Source organism: Sceloporus occidentalis, unplaced genomic scaffold (genome assembly GCF_023333645.1).
Source record: "Sceloporus occidentalis isolate IW3139 unplaced genomic scaffold, rSceOcc1.0.p SCAF_23, whole genome shotgun sequence".
Classification (NCBI taxonomy): domain Eukaryota; kingdom Metazoa; phylum Chordata; class Lepidosauria; order Squamata; family Phrynosomatidae; genus Sceloporus; species Sceloporus occidentalis.
Genome location: NW_028317003.1, coordinates 12,090,023 through 12,102,901, shown reverse-complemented (window position 1 = coordinate 12,102,901; position 12,879 = coordinate 12,090,023). Strand labels below are relative to the sequence as shown.

General features: G+C 40.1%; 1 protein-coding gene across 1 annotated transcript in view; it reads left to right on the top strand.

Annotated features, from left to right (window-relative positions):
- Nucleotides 1–7,423, top strand: part of LOC149300807 (tax1-binding protein 1 homolog) — a 35,098-nt gene extending 27,675 nt beyond the window's left edge. The window contains 8 exon segments of the mRNA XM_089484876.1: nucleotides 161–248; nucleotides 437–555; nucleotides 1,092–1,217; nucleotides 2,414–2,509; nucleotides 2,799–2,982; nucleotides 3,356–3,549; nucleotides 6,913–6,992; nucleotides 7,225–7,423. Of these exon segments, the coding sequence (XP_089341002.1) occupies nucleotides 161–248; nucleotides 437–555; nucleotides 1,092–1,217; nucleotides 2,414–2,509; nucleotides 2,799–2,982; nucleotides 3,356–3,549; nucleotides 6,913–6,992; nucleotides 7,225–7,423 (1,086 nt within the window).
- Nucleotides 7,424–12,879: the final 5,456 nt, after the last annotated feature.

Below are 12,879 nucleotides of genomic sequence, written 5' to 3'. Positions count from 1 at the left end.
CAGAGGTCGGCATAGCCTGCACGGTAAACAGGCACCTGCAACATTCCGATTCCTGGCCAGCCTGACACGCGGACGCACGCATTGTTCAGGCGTGTATCCGATGACCGTGTGTGGTGTGTAATCTCATACTAACTCTATCGCACTTGTTGGCTTTTTTCAGAAAGAGGCAGAAAACCAACAGAAAAAAACAGACATAAGTGTCAATGCAGCAATAGCAGCAGCTGACGTGCAACCGTTTACTCCACCAGGTAAGCCTCGCAGAACCGGTCCATATCGGGTATTTTTTTTAATAATAAATATTATTTCATTAATGGTCTAAAATTAGGCAAATGATATCGGCCAAAAAAAATGATATCCTGCCCGATATATTTGCCACGGTAATATATTTGTAGACATTGGATAAAATGTTTGTCATTTTTTTGTCCTTTTCTCACAGCGAGTCCATATTCATCAGACTCTGTACCTGATTTTGTCATAAAAGAGCAAGTGCTGCAAATGAACAGGGAGATCACTGAAAAAACTGAAAAGTTTCGGAAGTGTAAACAGATGTTGGCGGTAAGTTTTGCATTGTGTGGCGACATGCTTCCTGCCTGTAGAAATATCACACCCCACAGATTCCTTCTACCTCCAGATGCTTCATAAATCCCATAGGCAGATCTGCCACTGATATGCTTCATTTACATAACAGAACACAGAACCATATAATCTGACCGCAGACTAAAACCTTCATCAGGCCATAGTCTCACCTTAGATACAGAATAGCTCCATGCCTGTCCTGTTTAAATCCTTTCATAGTATTATCCTCTACCACTTCTGCTGAGAGGCTGATCTACCAGTAATCTTATCTACCACTTATCTTTTAGTAAACTAACATTTCCAAGCACTGCATCTAACCCCTTGACTCTCTAGTTCTGGATTATGACCTTGTTCTAACATTTAGGTATTGAAATGTCTCTATGATTACTCCTCCGAGCTATAAAGATCCCCATGTGTCTCCTGATATATAGACCTACCCAAGTGCATGGTAGAATATTGTCCCATACGGAGCAAAGATGTGTTTAATGTTGTTGTGTGTGTTCTTTCCTGATTAGGAGGAGAAGGCAAGGTCCAGCGCTTATGCTGATGACGTGGCCAAGATGGAACTGAAATGGAAGGAACAGTTGAAAGTCAACGAAGGCATAAAGCTGCAATTAGTAGCTATTGAAGACCAATATAAAGTAGGTGGTTATTTTATGACCAGTTATAGCATGGTTGGCATGTATATCATTGCAATTTCCATCTAGCGCTTAAATATTTTCTGTAGTCTTCCAGTAAACGGTGTGCTGAAGTTTTGGCATCTATCTTAATTTTGTCTTCTACCAGCGGGTTATAATCCGAATGTCCATCTGGTTTGGAATGTCTGCCTCTGGAAGGCAGGTTAGAGCTAGGGTATAGTTATGTAGGATATTGCTTTAAGAAATAAGAAAGGATTCACTATTCTCTATTAAAAAAGAGGTAAATAGGTAAAATATAGAACGTACTTCCGTGCCCTCCGAATAGATCGTCTGGTTCTGTGCTGTTTACGAAGCTGCCTCTCTTTTATGGCATATCTATTTCTTTTCTGTGTCATGGTGGCAGAAGTGCAAAGCTCTATTCTGTTAAATCTTATCACATTTTCTGCCGTGAAGACTTTTTAAGTCTCCGGGTTAAGTATTCCCTTTCACACTGAGCACGATCTCTGTGGGACACTGCGAGGACTCAAAGGCCAGATGGAGCAAACATGCATCTTAAATCTGTCTCCTGCGTACTCCGGTATGTTTTAACCCCATGACTTTTAGGCCGTATATATAAGTCCTAAACAGAAAAAAAGCAGCCGATGTCATGTTTTTGAGGCTGCGCATGTCATTACACATGAGGTTATCATTTATTAAGGGCTTCTCGGTTTGGCGTAGGCATGGGATCTGCTGTTCAGTTTACCGCTGACCTGGACACTCACGCAGACTCTTACATTACATTCTGTGTTGTATTTTGTGTGGATAGTAACAGCTGCTCCCTGCTGAGCATTATGGGAACTGTAGTTCAGTAACAGATGAAGGACTACATGTTACCAGAGAGGCCCTTGATAGTTAGCACAGGACTCAGATGGCGTTGTTAAAGAAACCCTTATTTAATGTATTTATGCTCTATTGCCTTGTCCTGTGAGTGCTGTAGTGTTATACCTACCTATATATGATTATGATGATTGTGTATGTCAGGCACGGATTAATGTGGCCTAATCGCGCTCCCATCAAACGCATGTTTTTTGTTTGTTTTTTTTTAACCTTTTCTTTGCCACTTAGACATTTTGCACTGTTCTACCTCAAATAGTTTTGTAATGCAATTCTATATTTTTACCATTTAGTAAGATACTATTTGCTGTCTTTTTTTATTTAAGATACAGTCTGCAGAAAAAGACCGGGAAATAGCAGAACTTTCAAGTAAGGTTGAACTACTCCTCACGGAAAAGAAAAGGCTGGAGAACTCTATTACGGTAAGATATTGGAATCTTGGATTTTGAATTATTTTACTTTTAAAAAGTACATTGCAGATTGAGACCAATCTCTTTATATATGTAATAGCGTGCTACGTCACACAAAACTCAAGACTCTGTTACTATATATTCCGCCATGCCTCCGTTTATTCTCACGTATGGTATCCTAGCGGTATCCGAATCGTGCAGAACCATTTAATATATTCTAGGAAATGCAGTTTAAAGCCTTGAAATCACGTACATCCCCTAATGTGTTTTCTTTTTCTTTGTGCTATTGCCTTTTCCATAGGAGCTTAAAATAAATTTGGAGAAGCTGTCGGAAAGAGCTGCAGTTGAACACAATTTACCAAGCGGCTCTCAGTTTTTGCAGTTCTTTAACTCTTCGTGTGAAGAACACAGAGATGCGCCCGTCATCCCTGTCCAGGGACCTGTTCTGCACTTTGGAAATCCTTATGCAACGCAGGCAACAAGAGGTAGGGGGAATGTGTAGCAAATTAACATAGTCATTTCTAGCCTTTGGTTATAAAAGAATCCAAATCTTTAACGTTTAAACTACCCTTTGACTCTGACCTTATATATATCTGTAGTAAAAATGCATTGTTTTTGAGGATTTATTGGAGTAGAGCTTATGCCAGACAGACACCTACTCACTATATATGTGGAGAGGAAGTTTTGGGGCAGTTTCTGCTGTGTTTCACAGATTATTTAAATGCTTTGTGATTATCGGGATTATTATAGAGGTGATGGAGTTAAACACCAAAAAACATTCTAAAAGCATTAGCAACTTTGTTCCATTTAATGTTTTCTATTTCAAAAAAAAAAATCTCTATTTCTCCTTCATCTCAGATGGAGCAGATGGTGCTTTTAACCCAGATGAAATCCAGATTCAACCTGTAGGACCACCAGCAAGGCCACCCTCATGGAGTCTGGAAGGCAGAGTTGTGTGTAGTCAACCTGCTCGCAACCTCAGCCGTCCGGATGGCTTGGAAGATCCAGACGATAATAACGTAAGCCTGGTCAATGAGAAACATTAGCAGGCTGTAAATTTGCCAACTCGTGAGGTTTAGATTTGTATTATATTTATCAGATTAGTGTATTAGTGCATATCAGTTTCAGATAAGAGATTGTGAAAAGAAAAATATTCCCCTTTCTGCTATTTCTGTAGACGTTGCTCATATTTTGTTGCTTGAACTTATGGTCCAAAAATCTTTGATCTGCCGGCTAAAGTAACAGGATTTATGAAGTGACTTCAAAATCCCATGAAGGGAAAAGTAGCTAATTTTCAAAAGCACTATGACTGTTCCAGAGCTCATCCTATTGCTAGCAAGGAGACGACGGCCGAGGCTCCAGCCTCTGCCCAGCAGATGTTTTTCATCTTACGGACAGCATGTGAGTCTAGTTAAATCACAAGTCCAGGGATGGGGTTGAAAGAAGTGACACCCAAATATCAGCGTATTTTAATATGTAGTTTGTCAAAGAATGAAACTTGCATTTATCTTGTGTCTGGGGAAAAAAAGAGGAGCAAATGAAATCCATATAATGTAACATTCCTAACTTATAGCTTTCTTCTTGGTTACAGTATAGCCACAGATCAATGACTCGTTTAATATCTAGGAGAATAAACCACTTTTAGAACCGTCACTTTTCCAATAGTTTTTTTAAATAAGAGCTCTCAATGTTTTGCAAATGTCCAGATCTTTAATCCCTTTGACGATTAGTGAAATAGTTTCCCTTTGTCATATGGACACAGTTGGTAATTGCGACCTGGTTGTGGGGAACATGGGACAAGTAGTTTTTGGGTTTTTTTGTCTTTTCTTTTTTAGATTAAGAGTAGTACTTTTGGATCAAATTGAAATGTCATTGTGTTCTGCTGCAGGGCTTCACGGTCTTGACTAGACACTCCCGATGAAAAATCCTTATCTTCTGAGCGTTGTGCTCTTTGCAGTACGGCAGTATCATGACCTGCTTCTCATTTACTCTAGTTTGCTGCATTTAATTGCTATTAACCTTTTGCAGAAACCGAACAGTGCTTAGACAGGCAGGATTTTAGCTTTGGTACTTAGCAGCCATAATGGAGGAAAAAAAGCCTCCCTCGTTCCTCCGAGTCCCCGTGAAGATAATTAGGAAGCTGTCACAAGTTTTAGAGCTGCCTCTAAAGTGTTAGCTCCCTGATAGTACTAACCCTGTAACTCTTGTTTGCATACCTAATCATGCCACTTTTGGCAGAGACTACATATGGCAGACAGTCTCTACTCCTAGTCATCTGGGGCACTATAATTAGCGGAGCGTTCTCTCTGACCTGTACGCTTTGCTCTCAGAAAAACCCTCGCGAAACTGCTCCATGGGTCTGCGTTCCTGTGCTGGCACCGCTTTGGCAGTGTAATAAGTCAAGAAAGAATAAGAAAAGAAGGCTTTTCTTCTGTACACAGCACCAGCATATGCAGAAAAACAGAACACAACTTACTCTCTCACAGATCCTACAATTTATAACTCTGAATACTAAATAAGTATATGTAATAGAGTTTACAGATTTAAAAAGCGCATATATATATATATATATATATATATATATATATATATATATATATACACAAATTAGACACTCTTGTTGTACAAGGCAGGCTTCTTTTTGTATCTAATTAGCATGAATATTCCTTGCCATTGAGTTGATTATTTGTGGCATGAGGAGAAAGAAGGCCAAGACAGAAATCATCTAACTATGGTGGTTTGGCCACTTAACACCCAAAGATCTCCGCTTCCCTTAGACTTGCAACAGTAAATATCTTCAAAACATTTAACACAGCTCTTAGACAGAACGCATAAGCGCCGCATATTTCTGATTAATGAATATAGTTATGCTTTAAGACTTTAAGATGACGGTTTTCTCATTAACAGGTTATAACAGGTTATATTGCTAAGCAATGCTTTGTTCAACTGCCTGGTGTTTAAGGGGTTAACAGAGTCAGGGACTCAATCTGATTTATAAAGCATTATGAAAGCATTTGCTTTTTTGGTGGATGTGCGAAGCTAGACACCGTTATTTCGCATCCATAGCTGGAGCGAGTGAAGCTCCTGCAAGAAACACCGCCAAACAGATGTGTTTGGCAGATACGTACAAGCATAATGTTCTACTGTTCCTGCCGCGTATAAAGACCCCTCTACTACTTCTACTACAGTGCTAAAGGAACACAAGGGTTATTATTATTAATAATAGTATTTGTCCTATATCAAGATTAGTAGAAATGGGCAGGGAGATAATGGCAGCCGCATTAGGTTCACAGTTAATCCATATAAACTATACACCTACATGTAAACTTATTCCGACGCGGCACTTAGACTGTTCTATAAATGCAAACTTTGTGTTTTTAATTTATCAACTGAATTTAAGGAATACTAACAAAATAATTACTGCATTTAAGGGATTGGTTTTGGGTTTGTTTTTTTTGCTGGCATTCATATGTCCAAAGACTTTGCCAACGTCATGCCACTGGTGGTGTGTTTTGCTACCTGAAGGACCGCTTTGTGATGCTCAGGTTAGAAATGTCACTCAGGGGAGGTCAAAAGATCTCGCTAATTGGGCCATTAATCTGGGACAGTGGCTAAAAACTGGGAAGGGAAACTAGGACAGTTGGGAGGTATGCTATATGCTTGTGTGTCTTATGTTGCTTTACTAGAGTTATACGGTTTCATGCCATGGTACTGAGATGTGACAGGTTATTGCTAGCTTAAGGCAAGACATGATCCGTTTTACAGTTAGGTCTTACGACTGAATGCTTAGGTTTTCCCTCTGTAAAGGCCAGCCATTTCTTCTTCCAGTCTTTTCATGTAGCATCATTTAAGTATCACATGCAAAGATATAACACAGATGGCTTGTGGCTTAAGCTGTTTTCTCAATATTCCGTGTCCCCTACATTGCCAAAAATAATGTAGACCCAATGTCTACAGGAATAAGACTTACTGGAATCAGCCCAGTCTTTAAAATAATTGTTTCTTTTAGTCTTTTTTTCCAACTTTCATTATTGCTCAGAGCAAAAGAACTTCTGTCACTATAATAGTATTATATTCAATACTTTTGTTCCCAGAAGCAAAAACATTGGGCAAAGAGTTGGAGGTCACCTGGCCATGGTACATGGATAGCTAGGTGCTCCCCAGAACATGCTAACATATAACTAGTGCCAACCGAAGACTTCCAGCAGCTCTAATGCAGAGCAAGGAAACAAAAATGGATTCATATCCACACGCAACAGTATGCCACGCAGTTCAAAGTTCCAAAAACATATATTGTCTCAAACTAAGACATCATTTCTTGGGTATTGAGTCTTGTGTCCACCGAAGTAGAGTGACAATATGGTGTTCTTATTTACAGATGTGTATATCCTCAATATTTTTTTTTTTCTTTTAAGGATGATGTCCTCTTTGAACTTGACCAGGATCCTCCAAGCTTTTCTGGACAGGAACAATCTGGTTTCTGCTTTGATCCGAGGTAATTACAGTTAAACTGAGATCTCTTCGAGTATCGACTGTGACTATGGAGGCATGGGCTGCTCCCTGTAACTTCTGTTAGATGTGCGCCTTCACTTAAAAGCGTTTGTCAGTTCTGGTGTAGTTGCTTTCTGTTTATATATTTATCTCCAGCATTGAGTCCAGCCCAGTGTGTCATGAAACCGATTGTTTATGTTTATGTTCATCTAGTGACGTAACTCTCTGTTTTCCAGATTTACCATGCAGAAGAAGTGTCCTCTTTGCTCTGTGGTGTTTCCTCCTAACTATGATCAGACCCAGTTTGAAGCTCATGTGGAGAGTCACTGGAAGATTTGCCCCATGTGCAGTGAGCAGTTTCCCCCAGACTGCGACCAGCAGATCTTCGAGAGGCATGTTCAGACACACTTTGATGGGAGCGTCTTAAATTTCTAGTCAGTGTCTGAGTAGCTTTGTGATTGTAAGAAGTGCACCTTAAATAATTGGAACAGCCTAGCAATATAATCTTTTCTTTTTTTGCAAGTCCTAAGTAAATCACTTGTAATCTCACATGCTACGGACTATGGATTTTATCGGTATGTGTCGGCTTTCTATTAACAGAACTGCACGAGGTTGTATGGCTTAAGCCCTTACAGCAGATTGCATGGGACTGGTAGAAAGGCTCTATTTTCACCCCAGTGGTGGCAGATTGCAGCATGCATTTCACTAATAACTCTTTCCAGCTTTGTGTTACACATTAGTAGCCAAGCAGACGTTTGATATAATATACCCCCATGGGATTCCATGACCATGTACTTTCTAACTACCTGCAAAGAAACCTTAACGGTCTGCAAAGTATCGTTTTATCACGAGCACTTGAAAGAGCCAAAATCCGGAGAAACGCTCTGGAATTGGTGGCTGATTAATAACCTAATCCCAGTATGATGTACCCCCGATAAGCAAGTTATTGGAGAATACAAAATACATTTTCGTGCAGCTTATAAATTAGAAATTATTTAAATTTTCACGTGTTTTTGTTCTAAAAGGAATCTTTGCTTTGTCTCAGATTTTAGTGCGAAAATGTGTTCCATGGCAGCATCAATATTACAGTACATGTCTACAATAGTAGTCTGTATTTGATGATCTCTTTACTTTTCAAATTTTCCTTCTGTTGCAATCCTGTTTTCAATAAAGGAAAATCAATATATGTCTGTTTCTGTTTTTATTGTAATAGTATGATATGAAGTCATCCCATTAAAATGCCTTCCAAGAAACTGCATATGATGTCAAGTAGGGGGTGGGGGTAGAATGCAACTTTAAAGGGTAAAATTTAGGGCTGAAACAACGAATCGATAAAATCGATAATAATCGATAACGGAAATCGTTGTCGACGATTTCCGTTATCGATTAATCGAGTGATCGATTCGTTGTTGGAGCACTCGGCTCCTTTTACTTACCTCCACGAGCGTTCCCCGCTTCCGCTGCACTCTCCGCCTTCTTTTAGTTGCGTGTGGCTCCGTTCGCACAGAGCGATTCGCGGGGGTGGGGGTGGGGTTTCAGGGGATGCAGGGCAGAGTGGGGGTGGGGGGGCAGGCCAGGGTAGGAGACTGAGTGCAGGGCAGAGTGGGGGTGGGGATGCAGGGTGTGAGTGTGGGGGCAGGGCAGGAGACTGGGTGCAGGGCAGAGTTGGAGACTGGGTGCAGGGCAGAGTGGGTGCAGGGTGTGAGTGTGGGTGCAGGGCGTGAGTGTGGGGGCAGGGCAGAATGTGGGGGCAGGGCTGGGTGCAGGGCAGAGTTGGAGACTGGGTGCAGGGGCACAGTGCAAAGTACTGGGTGCAAAGTGCCAGGGCTGGGTGCAAAGTGCCAGGGCTGGGTGCAAAGTTCTGGGTGCAAAGTGCCAGGGCTGGGTGCAAAGTGCTGGGTGCAAAGTGCTGGGTGCAAAGTGCTGGGTGCAAAGTGCCAGGGCTGGGGCAAAGTGCTGGGTGCAAAGTGCCAGGGCTGGGTGCAAAGTGCCGGGTGCAAAGTGCTGGGTGCAAAGTGCCAGGGGTGGGGCAAAGTGCTGGGTGCAAAGTGCTGGGTGCAAAGTGCTGGGTGCAAAGTGCCAGGGCTGGGGCAAAGTTTCTTGAACAGTAATAGTCCACCTCTTTTCAGAATGTTTGGGGTTATTTTGTTTCATAAATATTGTGTTTGGGTTTTTGTACTTTGAACATATTGTTTTTTTATTACATCATAACAAAATAAGAATGTTAATGTAAATTTTAAGTTTTTTTAACATCCAGTTCATTAAATTTTAAATAAAATTTGCATATTGTTTTTTTTAATCTGATTAATCGATTAATCGAAAAAATAATCGGCCAACTAATCGATTATTAAAATAATCGTTAGTTGCAGCCCTAGTAAAATTTACCTGTCTTGAATAGTTGCAGTGAGTATGTATTCATAAGGCAGACATTCCCTGTGTATTTAATCACTTGTTTGTTGCCTGGAGTCATGATGAGTTAACCCAACACAATGGGCTGCAGGGCATCTGGGAAGTATACACACTACCTATGTAGCCACTTTTTTTAAATGCAACCGCTAATGACGCAAGGAAGCTGCAGTTCTATAAGGAGACAATATGATTGTCTGACTCTACATGCTATTCAAATAAACATTCTATAGATTACAGACAATGGTGGCGCCCATGCTACAGATCATTACTATGTTTGGTGGGGTAAGGCTTCCGTTGCCATATCCTAAGTTTGTATGATGATGACGTAGAAACCCATGGGTGATAGCTGTTGTTTTCTGGTGTCATCCTTCTTTTTTGCCCTCATTCATTAAGCAAGTTTTCATAATATTCGCTCAATGCTATATGAATTTAAACTTCAGCAACCCACACCACGCCAATTTTAAGACCTCCTGTTTTTGAGCATATATTTCTGACTTGAGTAAATACAACCAGTCTATAAAATCATGTTAAGGTTTATTCACTAAGGCAAGAGTTGGTAGGAAGTGTTCCCCCTGCATTCATTATACGTGGTTCAATCAGTGAAGTGGCTTTCAAGAATTCTCAGTTTTAAATGTGCTTTATACGTCCCAAAACTCACCTGGGTTGCCCTTTCGTAATGTGAAATCCAGGGGATGAAACGACAGCTCTCCTTCCAACTCTATCCATAGTGAATAAATCAAGATTTTTATGGGAGCGGGAACAATTCCAAAGGAGCCACCTATGGTGTTTCTTGAAGATTTTGATTCCAGTTGTCTTATAACACGTGGGCAATGTATGCGGTCGCTTGTCATGCACTATACTATACATACTATATACTATATTGTGTTTAGTTTCCTTTTCAGTCTTTCTTCTGAGACCATGTGCAGGCCAAAGTCATCTTCAAAAGACCACAAACAAAAAATACATCCAAAAATAAGAGGCATTTATACAGTTCTCAGTCAGAGGCAGTTTATTTTCACTTTGATTTACATTTATAAGCAGCTTCGACAGGAGCTTTGATTCATTACGTTGCCTTCCATTCAAAAACATAAAACCTCTGTCACCTTCAGACTTAATGTACTCTATCCCCAACAAAAAAAAACAACATATGAAAATATAATTTAAGCACACTTTTCACAGACACAGTACAATACATTCACTATACACCATATAACAAAATAGTCCCATCCTTACCTGTTTAATAATACTGTCACAATGAGTAGGTAAATAGAAAATGGAGTTTCAGTTTTATAGCCGAAAAGAATTTACATGCAACAATGACATTATTTTACAACTGTTTAGCCGAGGAGCTAACATCCTGCCTTGAATATAAAGAACATAGCCAAGAAAGATACTTGTTGTTTCTGAAGTGCTGCCAATTCTGCAGCAGATAGTGAATAGCCAAATAGGGCCTGTTGCATTGTGAGTCGTTCATCCACGTCTGGATCGTTCTACTCGAGCCAAGGTCCTGCTTTGTGTTTCTTTATCCAAACACTCAGACCGGCTTTACTAGTTTATAAAATTAGCGTTCTGATACGCTTACAGAGGTGGGTACGCGTATCACCACGTATTTAAGGTTTTAGTTGTTGGAACCGACTTGCAAGCAAAGAAGGAATTGTGCAAATAAAAGAACTATTAAGGCACGGCCTTAAGTATGGTTTCCTTCTGCGTGTAAGCGTAATTGCCATAGCCGGATTTACACCCAGACACCTCTTTCAAAAAATACCCATTTTTCCCCTGTTGTCTAAATATTGATTTTCTCAGGCAACAGATACAGGTACAGTGATACTTATTCTAGTGTAATCATTTAATCTTGTATTATCTACCAATTATTTAGCCAACACGGCCGCTGACTTTGGTTAAAGTTTGTTTCACAGGTAATATCTGTTAGCAGAGGCCAGACTCTCTTTCTCTGTATGAAATTGGCAAATATGTTAGGTAGATAACTAGAATGACCACATTGGTCATTTTTATCCAGGACACACATACATCTCACTTGTTGCCGACTGGCCACATCCCACCCATTGCAGAGCAGCTCTTTAGGTTGACACGTATGTGCGTCCTGGAAAGATGGCCGACTGCTCCATTAAAATGATGAGAGAACACCGCTTTCAAAACACAATAGCAGGTTATTTACGTAGATATTGTTTTGGGGTTTCTTGTAACTGGGAAATAATAAATCAAATGCACCCTGTAGAGCTTTAATAAGTTTAATGCAATACTGTAATGTAACTACACATTTTCCTTAATGGTTCCCAGTTAAAAGGTGAAAATGGGTCAACCTGCCCACAACTTATTTTTACATATACTGTCTTTCCTAGCAGCTATTCATCTTCAACACCATCATCATAAGACTGGTCTTCCTCAGCTGCTTATCCTTCATTTAGGTTCCCTTCAGTAGGTGTTATAACAGTGTGGCTCTGCTCAACTTCCAGAAGAGCCCCTCCGTTAACCCACATCTAGAATGGTCTTTAATGCTGTTTTCAGAACGCTCCGTTTATATGTGTAGAGCACGATCCAGACATGTTAACGCAAGACAGGTGACCCTTGGCTTCAACCACCTGTGGCAGGCACCACTTTGCTCAACTATATGGTTTGTCATTTCACCAAAGTGGCCTGTAAGGCTAAACAGATAAATGAAATGAATATTACAGGGCAGTCTAAAAGAAAGTACAATAACAAAAAGTGACTTTAAAAAAGTCGACTGTGAACATCAAAGGAGAACCACTTTAAATTCCCTTCCAACTGCCATGCCTTCATTCAATGGGTTGAGACCCTTGGGACGCAGCCTACATGTACAACACAATATTTGCATTTATTGACAATGCAGGCAGCATTTACTTTGTTGGCAATAGAGAACTACAAAGTGCGTTTAAAGCCCCATCCTAGGATGAAGAGTTGTATTTTTACAAATAAGGTAAACCAATAATAACAAAAATGAAATTTACACTTGAAGCAGCATTGCAGGTTTGCATCAAGTGGACACGTCGTAAATAGCAAAAAATATCCGTAACAAAAAGATTCACAAATTTAGGCTAACTTTAATAATTTAAATTAAAAAAATGTAAAGTATTCCACTTTTATTGTGGCTGAGGACAAATAAATATTACTGATTGCTTCCAAAATGATATTACTTGTGATATTCAGTAAACCGAATGCCTAGGGGTTATTCAATGACTTTTATGTTATTTCTCATTAATGTAATTGAGCAATCCCTCACCCAATGAGGATTGGGAGGCAGGATCTCGGGGGGTGGGGAACCAGCGTGACCTATACATTATTCTGAACTGTAAACATACCATTGCAAATACTTAATGTGAGTACTTAAGGATCTATACTTTTTGCCATCGGTAAGTATGATAGGGCGTAGATACTATAACCCCGTCTCGGGCTGTCATCACTAACTAGGTAACCTGAAAATGGCACGTCAAACTTACCCAGAT